The sequence below is a fragment of the Acanthaster planci genome, linkage group LG16 (genome assembly GCF_054643075.1).
Source record: "Acanthaster planci isolate LZ-2023a linkage group LG16, COTS_SCS, whole genome shotgun sequence".
Classification (NCBI taxonomy): Eukaryota; Metazoa; Echinodermata; class Asteroidea; order Valvatida; family Acanthasteridae; genus Acanthaster; species Acanthaster planci.
The window spans coordinates 9,850,905-9,867,590 of record NC_141792.1 but is presented as its reverse complement, the minus strand read 5'-3'; the positions used below and the strand labels follow the sequence as shown (position 1 = coordinate 9,867,590).

Here is a 16,686-nt window from a genome sequence, read left to right as displayed (position 1 = left end):
TCGACACATTAATACTGTTTGAGTTTGATATGAAGATTGTTGAAGCCCGCCCACATTTCCAGGCACCAGGTCATTAAACATTTGCCAAAACTTTAAAAGGTCCTCCACTGTGCGCCTCACCGCGACCAGCAGTGCACCCACGCTCATTTGGGTTTCTGCTCCGATATTCCTGTACGTGTACACGTGTATATTGCATACAGTGTACCTTCTGTTTCGGAAAGAGTCACGTGTGGGGTCGACATGCAAAGGTTATCGGTATGTGCCATTTGTTTTTTGTACTCGTATATGTACTCTACCGGGCAGTTGAAAGGGATATTTTGTGAAAAGAAGTCACTTTTGTATTCACGCACACATTTTACCAGCCGTGAAAATAGTTTTCCAATCGTGTGAAAAGGCATGAAATGTTTTCTTGCTTGCAGAAAAAAAACCTTTTGAAAATCTTTTCCCAATCGTGCGAAACTGGGTGAAAATCTTTGCACTCTTTTGTGAAAAAGGTTTTCAAGCTTTGTGAAATGAAAATGGATTTCCTGGGAAGAGAGAAAAAAAATATGAAGAGAATTTCCCATTTTCAGGCTAACTGTCAATCGCACTGCACTGTCCAGGTAGTTTGACCAGTTTCAGGTAGAAAACTCCACCCAGGTGGAAGTGAGGATGAAACGCTGAATAGAAATTCAAGTTTTATTTTGTCAGTCTTTTCATTGGCAGGCAACTTTCATCATCGGGAAGATGGAGACGGGCCGCTCCTTCATGAAGGATGGGTGGTACTACGACGTCTGGGATGGCCAGGTCTACTGCCACAAAGTGGAGGAGGTCCTGTTCAGAAAGACCACCAAATATCAAGAGGTGCTCATCTTCAAAAGGTAAGCAATCTTGGGCTGCCAAAATGAGGATTATGTCTCTGCGGTCGAACCCTTTCTGACTGCATTGGTCTATGACCAAAATGCTTCCAAAACTAAGGAGGTCAACTTGGCTAATGGGGCAATTCACAATACATTGCACCACCAAGAAGTTGTCATGCAGAGGCCATTTTTGTTGAGTTTACGGTCATGAAGAGAATGGCCGCGGACAACTTTGGGGAAGTAAACAGAAGCAGTAAAAAGAAGCAAGTCACTGCAACTCAAAATACTCTGATGAATCTTCTTTCTTGATGAGCAAACATTGGGAATAATTCGAGTTACTGTGCGCAGCTGACAAATAGAATTTTGTCAACTGTTTCCCACAGTGCACTGCAAAAAAAGGCCTTTCCATTGCGACCTCTTGATGGCACACTCTCCTGTGAATTGCCTGCATTCTACGTCACTGAGAATTGACATGATGCTGAAAATTCTGATTAGCTCTAGTTTTCAAGATAGTGTTCTGTGTCAGTTTCTACACGTTCACCCTGTATAGGCTTCGATGGTACTTTGGTATTGCTAAATAATTTTTTTTTTTTTAGTTCTGAACAATACTGACTGATGATCCATAATTGGCAAAATGCCAGCAAACTTGGTCTGGAATTTCAGTCCCATGATATTGTTGCCAATATGTTTGGAATGTTTGCAGATCCCTTTAACATGTTTAAAATAAAGAACATCCACATTGTGTCTTTCATTTCACTGTTTGTGGTTGGAATCGTCCATTGTCATGTCTGCATTGTCACCGAGAGTCGAGAGATAAGACTTAATTGGTCAGTTCAACTTGGTCACATGAAACTTAAGCAGCTGCCAACCCACCACCTGAACGCCTTCGATTCTTTATTGCTGCCATCTTGTGTTCCCAGTTTTTGGAGGAAATCCCCAAGATGTTTTACAGTGATGTTTTTTTTTTGGGTCATGGTTGTAACCCAAGAACTTGGTCTGTTGCCGTTTTACACTTTCAGGTGTTGGAATACTGCATCATTCTTTCCCCCAAAATTCCGCAACTTTAATCTTCGCTTTTTACTATTCCATCATGATCTGTATTTGAAAAGAAGTGGATTGATAAAATGATAGTACATGTACTTCTTAAATTTGAGATTGGGAACAGCTAAATACATCTGTAGTGAATTGCCTTAAGAGGTTAGGTGTACTGTGCGTATATTTCCTTTGTACGGTAGTCTCATCTTGTACCGTCATGCAATGCTGAGCCATCAGCTAGTGCAGGCAGAAAGTGTGCATACTGTTTTATTAAAAAAATGCACAGTGAAACACCTCGATCAGGCTAGGCGTACTTTGCGTATTTTCTTTGTAGTCTCATCATGTATGAATGTACGGTACAATGCACTGTGCCATCAGTTACCAGTAGGTTGGCCAGAACTGGCAGAATCATTTTGAAAAGGCTAAAAACCTGCGGCATGTGGTTTGTGAATTGCAACAGCTGTTTGCCCAACGTGCTCATGTTTGTAATTGGTGAATTTTTTATTTCATCGGGGACAAATCAACCGGAGGATGAAAACTTTTCATGGACAAGGTACTTTGTAGTTCCAGGTACCTGGTATGGTTGTTATCCAAAGGGCATTTTGTATGTGGATTCAATGAACCAGACAGACAAGTGTACGCTTGGATGTACACTGTAACCAGAGTTGGGTTTGGGGGCTGTGCTTGAAGGCCTTAAACTCAAGCTCGGGGCTTGAGGTTTATGGGTGTGAATTTAGTCATTCTATTTTGAGAATCACAGGCATGTGGGAAAAAGCACACCTGGATTTTTCTAGGATTGTGAGTTGGCCGAGCGCAAAATTTATTTTCCAGGCTGGGACTGAGACCTAGGCAAGGTGGCTCCTAGAAGTTAGATGTCTCTTTGATGCTGTTGGGGACAGTCGTGATTATAGCTATTTTAAGAGCTCACAGAAAGGAGTTGTTTATTGTCCTGTTCCAAATTTCACACTCATAATCATCATAAAAGTACAGTGAGTGGATCTTTTAAATGGGTTAAGATACAATTACAGTGAAACACAGAGGGTAACTTGCATGCCTCACATCAGGAGGACTGCACGTTGAAACAGTTTCTCCCACAAGGTGTTTCTGTTCATGTCAAGAATTTTCGTTGTCTTTCCCCTCTTGCAGTAAAAACAGCGGGAAACTCTTGGTGTTGGATGGAGATGTGCAGTGCGCAGAGAAGGACGAGTTTGGCTACCAAGAGATGATAGCTCATGTGCCCATGGCATGCCACCCTAACCCCAAGAAAGTAGGTGTCACCATGCCCTTTCTTAAAAACCCTCCCTCCAATTCATTGCTAGGAGATTTAGGTAGGCACAGAGATACTTTCCTCTCTACAACCTGAAGTTTTGTAATTACATTGTACATCTGGGTAGGCGTGGACTTAGTTTTGAAGTCCCTGCCCGATTCCGTTGGTTAAATTCCCCCATGAATATTCATCCAGGATTTTTCCTCCCATCTCTAAATCTGGACATTGTTTCATGGTGTTCTTTGCTGTCATTTACATGTCCAATCATCCTGTACTTGCTGCTTACACTGTTGGATGTACGTACATGTAAAATAAAATAGAATCAAAAGAAATACGTGTGAATGAGCCATTTCAAAACTTGATGGGTTTTACTGAAGGGACCAGACTTTGTCCACTATGTTAACAGTTCTATCAAAGCTGGCAGCACCCACATCTGCCCCCCCTCAAAACAGTTTTATGGACAATGTCTGGGTCCACTTTATGAGAAAGATTCTTTGGAGGCCTGTAACTAGTATTTGGTCGCTCAATCATTTGAAGGGTGTGTTAATTTATTGGTATATGTTCCTCTGTTTGATTATTTGAAGTCCACGATCTGTAAAATACCAGTTTCTTTTCAGAAGTTTCTGATGAGCCAGTAAAAACTTCTCACACCAAAAGATCTTGGACAAACCAGACACAAATTCCTTCCCCGCCCCCAATGCTGGATGAAAATATATTGCAGATGCTTCACGGAAGGATATTCTGGTAATTTGAGAAATTAGGGGGCCAAAGGTGTGACATTTTTGTGTCCCTGTTACATCTGACCTCTCTTACTTGGCATGGAAGTATCACTGGAATTGATTTCAAAACTGTTACTATTTTGTTTGGCAGGTAATTTATTCCTCTTGGAAATTAGAAAATGTGTTCTGAACTTACAAATGTGACTGGGACATGAAAAAAAATGGACCCCTATTTTCTGGAATTACCCATTCCCTTTTGAGGATCTCAAAGACTGGTCATGATATTACTGAATAAACCTTCCTTGTAACCTAGTTTACAGGAATGAGAAATGCGTTGTTAAGTGCATCCGTTCTTGAAATAATGAAATTATAAAAGTGATCGAGAAATTTTTGTGTAAACTTTTGGGCCTACTAATTTGCCAACTCATCAAGCCCCCAAAGCAGGGTAGGCCACTGCTGAATTGGCTGTCTTCCCTCGCTGCCTTGCAGGTGCTCATCGTCGGCGGTGGGGATGGGGGCGTCATCCGTGAACTGTCCAAGCATCCCGAGGTGGAACAGATCACCCTCTGCGAAATTGACGAGGTAAGACATTGTCCTTGTTTGGATGGTTATGTGTACATAAACATGTTGCTACCCCTGACCGTTATTGGTCAGTTTGTTAGTTTGCTGCAGGGCGATGAAAGGCCTCATTTTTTCTGCCAATATTGCTTTACAATGTACATGTGTATAAATAACCCGTTCTTTCCCGAGATATCCTTTTTTTCAACTCAGTCATGCAAGATGGAGTAAATTTTAAGAACAGTAAGTGAAAGTTTACAGGGCGCGGTACTCAGCGTTTTACTTTTTTTGAGGTGTAGCGAGTGTATCATCAGACGTGTGCCAGCCATACATGTATATTGTGTTATAATGCAAAGGAAAGAGGTCCATGAACAATCTGTCTTTGCCAACGCCCATTCACAGCCTAGAAGCACCATGGTGTAGATTTTGTGTGATTCCCCATCTCAGGATTGCGATATCACAAGGCTGTGAATTGTTACAGCTTAGCCCTTAACAGGAGTGTGTTTTTGTGAACCGAACGAGGAACATGTTATGTTTGTGATGTTAAAGCTGTAACTAGCAACAGGTTGAAGCTACTGGTTGTCCACAAAAACTGTGAAATCGGATTGGATGCTTACGTCATCTGGGAGAGACAATGTTTTGCAGATTACAGCACGGACAAGTATCATTTTCACTAATTATTCGGCAAGATCTCTCTCTGTTGCTGTTCTGTCGTTTCTCTTTTAATTTTCTACTGGAAAGTAACCATTTGGTTCATTGCAGGCAACCACAAATTTTGGGCACACTTAATAATTCACTTATTTTGGGGATGACAAGAAATTGTCCGCTTATATTTCACCATTTTTGAACCGTCGATGAACCAACTCCAGCCTTGGGGTCTTTATTGAATGGAGCAGTGATGTCACAAAGGCAGAAACTGAGGCTGCAGAAACTGCCCAACCATTCACCAAAGCACAACAAATGTTTTTGGTCCCGGTAGACCTTACTCATGGGGAAGCAATTTTTTTTCCTTGTTCCCTGAATCTGTCATATTCAGTGTGGTCTGTTGAATGGGGTAGTACCAGACTATTTTGATTCCAAAACTCACTTTCAGTTCTTTAAATATGATTTTAAACATTGATATCTAATTAAATTTATCACAAATTTTAAACTATTCTAAATTAAAACTGGCACGAATTTTACGTTGAACTTTTATTTCGTCACTGTCATTTTTACACTCAGGTTCCCCCCCTAAAGCTTTTACCTCATTTTCAGTTCAATATGGCTGTCACATGATCACAGTCTGTTGTTAGTTTGTCTGATTGGCCTGTTACTTGACGTACCCAGGAGGTAATCAGAGCATGCAAGGAGTTCATGCCATCCATGGCCAAGGGCTTCAGCAGCAGCAAGCTGACGGTGCACATTGGTGACGGATTCCAGTTTGTCAAGCAGCACCAGCAGGCTTTTGACCTGATCATCAACGACATTCCAGACCGGACGGGTGCCAACGACTTGACTAGCCAGATCTACTCCAGGGAGTACTTTGGCCTCTTGAAAGCGGCCCTGAAGCCCAATGGCATGTTCATCTCGCAAGGTGGGTGCTGTGACGGACTTTTTTTTTTTCCAATGAACAAAGTATTACTTGGTGTCAGCTATGGATGATGATTGTCTGTTAAGATTTAGAGAGGTAATCATATTCACTATTTTGGCCATCAGACAATATTCTGGATTATGAATTTTTCATTTTGTAAAATTATTTTGAAAAAACTTTGCTTCAATTTAAGAAATTTTTGAGAAAATTACAGCAAGTTTGTGATTGGAAAAAGAAATTGAGTGAGCTTAATATCCTTTTTTTTGAATATATAGCAAGTACCAGTGGTTAGCCCGATATGAGATTTGAAGAGAATTTTGCTCAGAGCATGAAAAGCAAAAACAGAAAAAATTATCTTTCAGTAAAACCTCAGCAGGTTCCAACAAAAATGTAAGTCCTATCCATATTGCCTGTGAGAAAGGTTTTGCTAGTATCTAAAAAAAAAAAACCCAAAAGTGTAGTATTTGCCAATTAAACCCAGTGGGTAAATTTAGGTATTAACTTTGTTTTCCATCAGAGCCGTCGGTGTGGAATGACTTGAAGTGTGTTCACACAGTCATGGAGATGTGCAGCGAATTCTTCAGTGTGGTGGATTACAACATGTGCATGATCCCCTCCTTCCCTGACATGCAAGGCTTTGTCATGTGCAGCCTCGACCGGGTGAGTCCTAGGATTGAGTGGCTCCAGTCCACATTTTTGCTAAACGTGACATGGTACGGGCGACAGAAGCAGAGTGTAATGAGTCACTAATTTATGTGACTTGAGTTGAGTTTTACTTGCCTGCAGGGACTTGAGTTCAGGCATGTACCAGTTGGGACTTGAGTCGAGCCACCACAAATGGCGACTCAAGTCAGATTCAAGTCGAGTCATTGACTCATTGGAACTCTGGACAGAAGTGGGGGCTGGTGATTGGGCTTGAATGGAGTAACTTGAGAGATGTGAGCTTTTTTTTACCTTTGTGGACTCATTGAGCATAGGTGTAATTGCCTCAGTCACGAGCACTCGATCTTGTGTCAGGTCATGATAAGGTAACAAGTCAAGCTACCGGTCATTTGCCAGGTCGTCATACGTGTAAGTCATACCACAGGTTATGTTACCAGGCAGGTAACAAATTAGGTTCCAGATCAGGTAATTACTCCGGTCAGGCATTGGGTCACACGTAAGGTCAAAAGCCAGGTCAAAGGTCAGGTTGGATGGCAGGTCAAAGGTCATGAAACAGTGGGAGAAGTCAAAGGAACCCTCCTCCTTATCGCAGTCCAACCGAATAGTTTGTGACTTCACGTGGTGTTGAACGATTTGTAAAGACTTACTATGATGGGACCACTGAAGTGCAGTTGGCCTGAGGTTGCACCCCTACAAATAAGTTCCCATACTTCACAAGTATTCCAAAAATACTCACAACTCTCACAGGTGTTCAGGCTGCACAGAAAAATGATGTACCACATGTCCTCTTTCGTTCTCTTTTCAATTTTTCGTAAGTTGACCAATGGAATTTTGGAGAAATTCTCACCCAAAGCAGACCACCCCTAAATTGAAGGAAATTTCACTGCCCGGAAAAGTAGCCATTTTGAAAATGCATCCCTCTGCAAAACGGCTAAAGTAGTGCCATTTCGGACCCGATTGCATCCAAGTTGCTCAGAATTGGAGGCCCCGAGTCCGGCCCAGAGGTTCAGTGTCATATTTCTTCACTTCCCCAGTTCCATGGCTCTCAGGACCCTCTAATATAGAATTTATTGATGTATAACTTTTATTAATGAGCTCAGCGGACATATTTCTGGCCTACATACGTGGGTGCACCCATAAGTGTTGAATGCCGGTACCCCACCAGCAGGGTGATGTGACGTGAAGTGCTGAAACATGAGATTGCTCCATGTTTTATGACGAATGAGTGTGATGCTGCTGCCGCAGCTGTGTCTACAGGGATGAGAAATGCCACTAACAACATTTCTTGATGGGTCCTTTCTTTTTCTAAATCCCCAGAATACCAATTTCAGAGAACCGTTGAGGAAATTAGATGCTTCGGATCTGAAATATTACAATTCAGGTATTCACCGTGCCTCGTTTGCAGTTCCGGAATTTGCCAGAAAGGTAACTCTTCTTAGATAAACATTGCTTGATTCCAGTGTTGTAACGAGTCACTAAATTTGGTGACTCGAGTCGAGTCATTTGGTCACAGAGATTCGAGTCAGGTTGAGTCATTTAACCATCGGCACACGCGTTGAGTCAACAAAAATTGTGACTCGAGTCGGACTCGAGTCGAGTCATTGACTTGTGTCATTACACCTCTGCTTGATTCTTGGAAAATGACTTGATTTTCAAGCTTGTTTTCAAACGACTCATATATTTCTGGAAAAATTAGGAAAACTTGGTGTTGGGAAACTAATATCTTAACGGGGTGGGGGGCTAGGGGCTAGAACACGTGTCTTCTCTCCTGAAAATTCAGTTTTTCGTTGGCCTTTAATTATAAGGGAATAAGTATGTGCTGGGGCTGTAAAGTTCGGAATGGAGAATGGATGAGAGACATTGTCAGTGTCTATTCTCTTCCTTTGGCCATGTGATGGGCTTCAACCAATTGGAGTGGGTAAATTGAGGCATTTATTATTTTTTTTTTCCACCTGTCTGCAGGAACTCCAAGGAGTGTACAAGCTCTAGCAGCGGGGGTCACTATCCATGACTTGGACAACCACGGACAACTTGAGACGTCTCACAGTGACTGTTTATCTTCTCTCTCTTTTCTTTGACTATTCAAATGATCAGTTTTAGTCTCTATCCTTGTCAGTTCTTGGGGGGAAAAAAAGAAACAGTCACATTTCTTAGTGCTCCTCATTAGATACAAAGATATCCTTGCTATATTACCAAGAAAGAGCTGAGCATCCATGTAGATGGTGGGGCCAGATTCTTAAGCACAGAAATCTGCTAAAAGTGGACAAACTTGCTGCTAAGCGAAAAAAATGCTGCTAACCAAAATGTAAGGCATTCTGCGTACACCTTGACTGATTCCCAGCTGATATTCGCTTAGCACATAAATTTGCCAAACAGATGTGTTCTGAGCTGTGGAGCTGCGGGATACTGACCCAAGCCGTCATTTTGGGGAGGAAGGAATCAGAAGGGGCCAGAGCGATAGCATTTTTACTGGCACCCATTTACTGGAAGCAGGGGTGATTGCCATGCAATCTGCATTCACCTTGCCAACAAGACTCTCTCCATCTTCTCACACACAGACCTTTATCATGATGCGGCCACGTTTGTCTTGTTCCCTGTAGCCTCCTTTGGCAACAGTATTACAACTTCACATTTTGACAAAAGGGAACAGACTGTTTTTCCTTCTAGCCTCAATTTGGCGACATTGCTTTGGTTGGTTAAAAAGCAAGATGGCTGCCCCATGGAAGAGGTCAATCCCTCTGCTGTTAGCTGCAAATCAGGTGCCAAAGATCCATCTTTCCCCCTCTTGGAATGTTATACACCTCTGCCCTTTGCCCGAATTGGGCACCCAAATATGGGCTGCCAGTATACTAACTCGCATTAAGTTGTTCCTTTGTTCTTTTTTTTTACGAGGATAAATGAATAATTTATGAATAAATCATCTGAATTAATAAACTTAATTATCAGAATTCGTGCGATTTTTAAGGCCACCAGAAAAAAGTTTGTCAGTTTGCGTTCCTCTTGCAGATTGAATATTGACCACTTCCCGCCGGGGTGCCCAGTCTTAGGCACCTTGTGTTTATATGCCCAGAGCCGGGGTGCCCGGTTTTGGACAAAAGAGCTGGTCAGTGTAACAAAAGACTGTACTCGGAACAAGGACCTGCTGCTGGGAATTGCCAACATTTTCGACTTCCATTTTTCGAAGGTACATGTAAATCCAGCACTGTTTTGAAACAGTGTACCACTGTTTTGGGCGTAGCGTGACCGCGGATTTACACCGCAGACAAAAGTACTCCAGGGCCCCATTGATGAGCGACACAGCGCCGCTTCTTGCTAATCCAGCCACGTATTAAAAGATGCTACTGACATTCACCGGAACAAAGGAAATTATGCAACACCTCACAATTCTGGGCTCTCTTTTACAGGGCTGCAGGCCTGGGCTGAATACTCGGGCGGTAATGAAGGTGCCTGTCAGATTAGAGCAGCCACCAGACAGTCATTCATGTGGGTGTAAATGCCCAGTAAATGAACACAAGCATTTTTGAAGAATTTTGAAAACGGAAAATCTTGAAAAGGTCCTGTCATCTCATCCCGCTCAAGAAAAATCCACCCGGCAGGAGGTGGTTAACCTCCTACGCATTTCTTTACATGTTTACTGAGAAAGGCCTGTCTCATGAAGATGTGCAATTGCTGTCAAAATGTATTTTGTACACATACCGTAGGCTTTAATCTTAAGGTAGCACGTCATTCAGAATGGTTTTAAAGCTTGATATTCATGCCTATTTGTACTGGTTTCAATTATGGTGTCATCTCTGTCTCAATTGACACTGAGATGAAGTGTATATGGTACAGAATTCAACAGAAAGCGGCAAACGCACATTTGTGTCAAATCGCTCCCTGCATCTTACTAGTACTACACTGACTAATTTCTCAGATCCTAATGGATCCAAGACATGACGTCACACTCTGTTTGCCAGTGTGCTTTCCGATGGGAGTTTAATAGAGGGTTTGCAGGGTTGCCATATTGCAGGCAGTATGCAAAAGGGAGGTTTTCTTTGTGGAGCTAAAGAACTGCCCTGCAAGATGGCTACCACGCAAAGCCCCTATAGATCACGTCCCACCTCACTGCCACAGGAAAGCACCCGCAAACAAAGCGTGATGTCATCAGGTTACACAACAGTTATGTTGTAATTTGGTGAGTGTGATTTTGTAAAACTTTGAGACATCACTGTGATTGGCAGAGTTGAAATTGAGTCAGTCACAAGTCAATCACTAGGCAGCTCAAAAGTCTGTCCACGAATAGGCCAGAACCGCATGGTATTGAACCAACTTGTGAGTTGACTCGGGACCAATGGCGGTGGAACGATTTTCAAGTGGGGGGGGGTGGGCATTTGTGAGACCATCAGGCATCAGCCATTATTAGACCAAGCCCAAACCTACCTGTATAATTGGACCCTGCCAAAAGTGGCCCCCGGGCCCCCCAGCAAACAATGGGGGGGCCTACTGGCACCCCCCTCCGCTTACGCCAGCAGGGCTTGGGACTGAGCAACTCGTGACTGACTTTGTCATGATTTTGTGGTGACTGAGTCGATTTATACAGCTCTGTCGATTTGGGTTCAGGTGCATGGAAAGGCTCATGGCACCAACGGCTTTTGGATGAACCCTCCTGTGTACTTTACACCACGGGAACCAAAGGAATAAATGGCATATTAGCATGGCATAACATTTTGGGTATGTCAATTTTTGCATTTTGGCATTGATTTAGAAATAACTTCTGAAATAAGTTTGCTTGAAAACTTGTTTTAATGAAAGCTTGTCGTAGAAGCAGTTAGCTAATCTGTTTTGACAGTTCTCTGTAGGTGCACTTTAAAAAGTGGCCATTTCTATGTCTCAGGAAAACAGTGTTAAAGCTACAGTAGATTCCCGTTACAGCACTCTCAAGGGGACCCAACAGAATTGAGTATTATAACCGCACAGTGCTGTAGCGAATACATCACAGGCAGAATTATATTAAAGTGTGTAAAAGGCATTAGTGCAAAAACCAGTGGGTAGACCAACGCGCGCAGAATCCATTTGTTTGCACTGCATTTCTGGTTCACAATGACGTCACACTTCGGTAGTCTATCCGGTTCATAAGTGTGACATCCCTTCAGTTTCAACCACACCCACTGCTCACGCACTGGACATAGAGTTACATGCATTGATCGCCATTTACTGCAGCGATCATCCAATGGGATCCAGAAACTCCTGGCATGTCTGCCTTTGTGACAAAGTCACTTACAAACAGGATAACTGACTGGGTGGACGTGCAGCCATGTGCACCGCACATGTACTTCTATGTACATGTACAGTAATGGATACATGTATCCACATGTGTATGTCATGTATGTGAATTATGTTCGGATGTTAGCGTTTTAAACCAGAGTGCTATAACCACAGAAATATGTACACAGTGAATGTGTGTACAGCTGGGGAAATGAAATTAGAGCTTTATATTGGTAAGAGCGTTATATCAGGGGGCGCTATAACGGGAATCTACCATGTAAGAGATGTGATTCTTTTTTCTGTTCTTTGAAAACTTGCCTGTCAAGAACACAAGAACTCTCGTAGCAGTTCACCCTTTTTTGTACAAAAGTGCTTGCAAGGCAACTCACTTTTGTTTAGGCATTGAGGGCAACGCTTTCAAAATCTCTCCTGATTCATTAAGCCCTTCTTTGTTACCGTTCAGTTGAGATATTCAGTTGGGGTGTTTGTTCCCTGTGAAATTGATCGGGTATAGATATTTTTTTGTGAACAATTCATTATGGTGACTAGATTTTTTTTTTGTAATCAAGAATGCTGGAATTACATTTGTTGTAAATATTGGTAACTGTTTAATTTCTATGCTTTGTTGGAACTTTAAGAAGAGCAATAATTATGGTTGCTGTAGCAAATGGAGAGCAGTTCTGAAATTTAGGATTTAAATAGGAGAAAAAAGGAAATAAAATTCACCTGATAGATTGATTTTTTAAGTTTTGTGAAAAGTTTTCAGCAAACCAAGTTTATCTTAGATTTGCCCCTTTAGTATCACAGAAGTAGTTAATACTGGCATGAAGATTTGTTCTTTGTAATCTTAAATGTTCTCCAGATAACGGGAAATGCCAGTTCAAAGCAAAATTTGACGTCGGAATATTTGTAGGGAAACCTGCCCTTCAGGTTTTGCTTCAAACAAATGCTTCAAATTAGCTAGACAGATAGACACCTGTGTCTGAATGTCACTGGTTTGTTTGCCTTTGCATTAATGGGAGATTTTTTGTTGAAAACCTTTAAATCTAAATATTTGGATACAGCAATTGGAATTGTATGTTGATAATTGAAGTTTTTCTGTTTTCATGAAAAGTTATTTTAGGATCAAATGCTTTTATTTTGTTGGCTATTTGAGGACATATTTCCAAGCACGTATTAGAACCCACAACTGCAGTATTGATATATTTCAGCATTTTTGGGGGTTGTTGCTGCATGTATGTCAGCCTTGCCCCTGGCTTTAATTGCTCCTGGATCACATCTGACTAAATACTTTGGTTATGGCTGAAAATGGCACCCCTGTCTAGGGGAGATGTGCGAAGCCACTACCCCGGCGGCTTCCATATGTGTATGCTCTATTTCAAGCCATAGCCACATGAGTGGGATGTGGCCTGTCTGCTTTCTTTCTCATGACGCTGGAGAATGGATGAGTGACCAGTTCCAAAAAGGCACTAAGCTAAGCCGTAGCAGAGAAAATGGCGAAGCTTTGGAAATACCTCCTGAGCAAACCTTGGCCAGATTTGTTTGTAATCAGAGAAGAGAACAAGACTTGAGAACTATCACACATTAAAACCGGTGTTTGCTAACTGCAAAGCTCAGTCTACCAGGTTTATGCATTCTCTCAGCAGCTACCCAGGATCAGGCCCATCCAATCTCATTTTCTTGTTGCCATAAAAAGACGTGTGATTAAAGAAATCAAATTGTAGTGTAGAGCAGTTTGCGGTATATTTCCAACTAAGAAATCGTATGCGGAGTAGAAATAATCTCTTTGGGCAAAAATCAAGATTTTTGAAGTAGACAGTCCATTCAAAAATTTCATGCTCACGTTTCTCCAGGAACAATAGTGAAAAAATCCTGTCTCGTACGCAAGCTTCGAAGACAATGTGGTTATGTTAAACTGTAGGGGGGTTTCACAACTGCGTTATTGTGGAATTAATAACAAGAACAAAAGTCATCTTTATGAAGATTTACTTGCCAACCGAACCTCCAGTGCCTTTCAGGTTTGTTTTTTGGTACATCTCTTAGCAAATTAGCAACTAGTGGTGTATGTTTATGTGGTGTCAATATGGATGAATTCATGTCATTGACACAGAAGCACAAGTTTTAATAAGATTGTTCTATGAAGTAGTTCCTATTCTGTAATGAGAACTGTACATTTTTTTTGCTCTTGAGTATTGTGTTTTTATGTGAGACTGAAGTCCTAAAACAAGGTGAGACAATACTATGTATTGTCAATATTACATATATATGCTGAGTTTGTTTACTTTTAAGGAATTAATTTTGAAAATAGTTCGACTTGATTGAGAACCGAATGAGAGTCAGTGAAGAGGGTTATTTTTTCTTTATGTATTTCAGTTTTCTACGCAAAACTCATTACACTGTACATTTAAAACATGAGGTTTATGTTACAAATGCAATGGGTCTTGAAGCAAACAGATAAAAGAAAAGGCTTCTTGAATATTTTTTACCACATCTTAATTATGATTCCACCTGTCCTTGGAAGTTTCCTTTTGGGCCAGTTTCCCCCGAAGAATTGCCTGCCATGTGAAGAAGGTGCAGTTCGAAAAGACAGTTTTGGGCTTAATTTTAAGGACCCGATTTTCAGGATAAAAATTACGTATATAGGAACCTGTTAAATATTTCTGGGGGAAAAAGTAGAAATCCTTGAATTTCTTTACTTGGGAGCTGGGTTAGTTATTGGATGAGTATTATTTCTGTTGGCCTTACCTTTCATTATTTATAGATATTGGGCCCAATGTAGAGTTATTCACTTTCAAATGAGTCGTTTTGTCTATTGCATCCATCGTGAATGGATTTTATTTAATACTTAGGACAAGAGGGTGGCATCTGAAGGCACGATGATGCGATGCCAAGATCGATGTGTCTGGATAGGTAGACTTTCCATTTTTGTGGCGGTGTCTTTCAATTCAAAAATAGGTAGACTTAACTTTTTATGTACCAATAATCTGTAGGAAACATGTTTTTGGTTGCACAATTTTGTTATGTACGCACTATTCATCTGTAAAAGTGGTGTTACTTATTCTTTACTCTATAACGGGTTAAAGTTTCCTTTTTTTATAGGCTGAATCGGAAATAAATCGTAGATTAATCTAAAGTTGGTCTCTGCGGCTGAGTTTGTCTTTGCGGAACATTTTATCAGTAATCCTTGCCCTAATTAATGTTTTCTCTATACCTCCAGATGGTTCTTTGGTCTCCCTGAAGGCAACGTGAAAAAGGGGCATAGGAATCGACGGTCTTACTTTCGTCTCGTGGGAAATCACCGGAGGAAGAGCAATAGTTTTTGAAGCTAACCTCCACTTCTTGTTGTTTTGATTTGATGACGCTTTCAGCAGCTCGGGCTATTTACGCCAATACCTGTACGTTTATTCATACACTTTATTAATCAGCATCACATTACGGAGTTAGGAAGAAGGTCCAGTTTTAGAGGCAGGAGGAAACCGGAGTACCCGGAGAAAACCTGCGAGAGCGAGTATGGACTGGAAACCAAATGCACTTAAAGCCTGGGCCAAGCCGGGACTCGAACCCGGGCCTCATTGGTGCAAAGCGAGGAAAGAACCGCCACGCTAACCCGCTCCCCTAGCCTTCACTTTCACCGTTTACTTGTTTATATACATTTTGAACGACCACATATCAAGCTAGTAAAGAGCGAGCTTTTTCAATATGGTAGGCTTTATTCAAGAGCTGGTTTTCTCAAAAACTATTTGTAAAAAAAAAAAACAACAACAATCGCGGTCCTAGCAAGTGCATTACAGAATTTCCGCTAAATTGGCCAATTCCTGCGGTGAGATCGAGTAGGATTTTGTGATCCCACAAATAATATGGATCGAGAGTTGGTAAAAATTGGCACTAATTAGAGGAACATATGGAGATCAAGGATTTGGGACTCGCAGTTCCAAACTCGCGGGATTTCGTTCACAAAAAGACCCGCTGCATTTGGCGGGCATCGCAGGCTACCTTCCGACCAAAGATCGTATAGCGCCGCGAAGGATCTTTGCTTCTGACCAGACTAGGCCAGTGCAGCCCACGGTCCGGTATCATTTGCAAGCATTTGTGGATTTGTTTCGGAGAAGGGCTGGAAAAACTGACGTTGGCAAAGAAAACTGTACATATACTGGAGGTCGTGCTCTTCAATTTCCAGTGAAAAATGTTTTGCTAGATTTCTTCCGAGCGTCACTACGTGGCGCTCTTGCCCTTGGATTTTGTCAAAGTTTTCTTTGTGTGCGCGCGCACGTTTAGTGTAGCGGAAGGGAATCATGCAAAAGGACAGACATGAAAATAACTATTTTTTATTTTCGTATGCCTACGTGTATTGTTTGTGTACAGAGCTTTTTGGTTTTGGGTGAACTAACTCAAGTGGCAATTTCTGTCCAGCTCATTAGCACGAAAAGTGCCCTCACACAGTTTCTTTTGAAAAAACTTTGTTTGGCCCCCCAAAATATTATTAAAATATTTGTCACGATCACACTCCTCGGCTCTGAGGCCTTCCATGCGATAGCAGAATTGTGAAAAATACAGCTGCAAAATGGTCCTACGTTCCTGAGAAAGTAGAGGGATGTTAATATTTTGAAAAATGGTTGTGAGCAGGCTTGGATTCTTCACCTTAAGGGGGGGGGGGTGATTTCATTTCGTGTGAATAATTCAAAATGTAATTGGCCGACCCTCCAAAAATTGAAAAGAAATAGAAAGATTAAGGGCAAAACAATACTTCAATTTTGTTTGAGAAACCTCAGTGATGCTGGCTTGCATGTTAGT

General features: G+C 41.6%; 1 protein-coding gene across 10 annotated transcripts in view; it reads left to right on the top strand.

The window, feature by feature from the left end:
* Positions 1–15,028, top strand: part of LOC110982690 (spermidine synthase-like) — a 35,342-nt gene extending 20,314 nt beyond the window's left edge. For 6 of the 10 annotated variants that reach the window (XM_022241292.2, XM_087147304.1, XM_022241293.2 and 3 more), the window contains exons 2-8: positions 706–860; positions 3,021–3,141; positions 4,350–4,442; positions 5,745–5,991; positions 6,506–6,648; positions 7,969–8,076; positions 8,614–15,028. In XM_022241292.2, the coding sequence (XP_022096984.2) occupies positions 706–860; positions 3,021–3,141; positions 4,350–4,442; positions 5,745–5,991; positions 6,506–6,648; positions 7,969–8,076; positions 8,614–8,640 (894 nt within the window). In that variant the 3' untranslated portion in view covers positions 8,641–15,028. Of the gene's footprint in view, positions 1–116; positions 256–288; positions 395–690; positions 861–3,020; positions 3,142–4,349; positions 4,443–5,744; positions 5,992–6,505; positions 6,649–7,968; positions 8,077–8,613 lie in introns of those variants that run through there. The other 4 variants (XR_015428009.1, XM_022241294.2, XM_022241296.2 and 1 more) reach the window with 4 other exon arrangements.
* Positions 15,029–16,686: the final 1,658 nt, after the last annotated feature.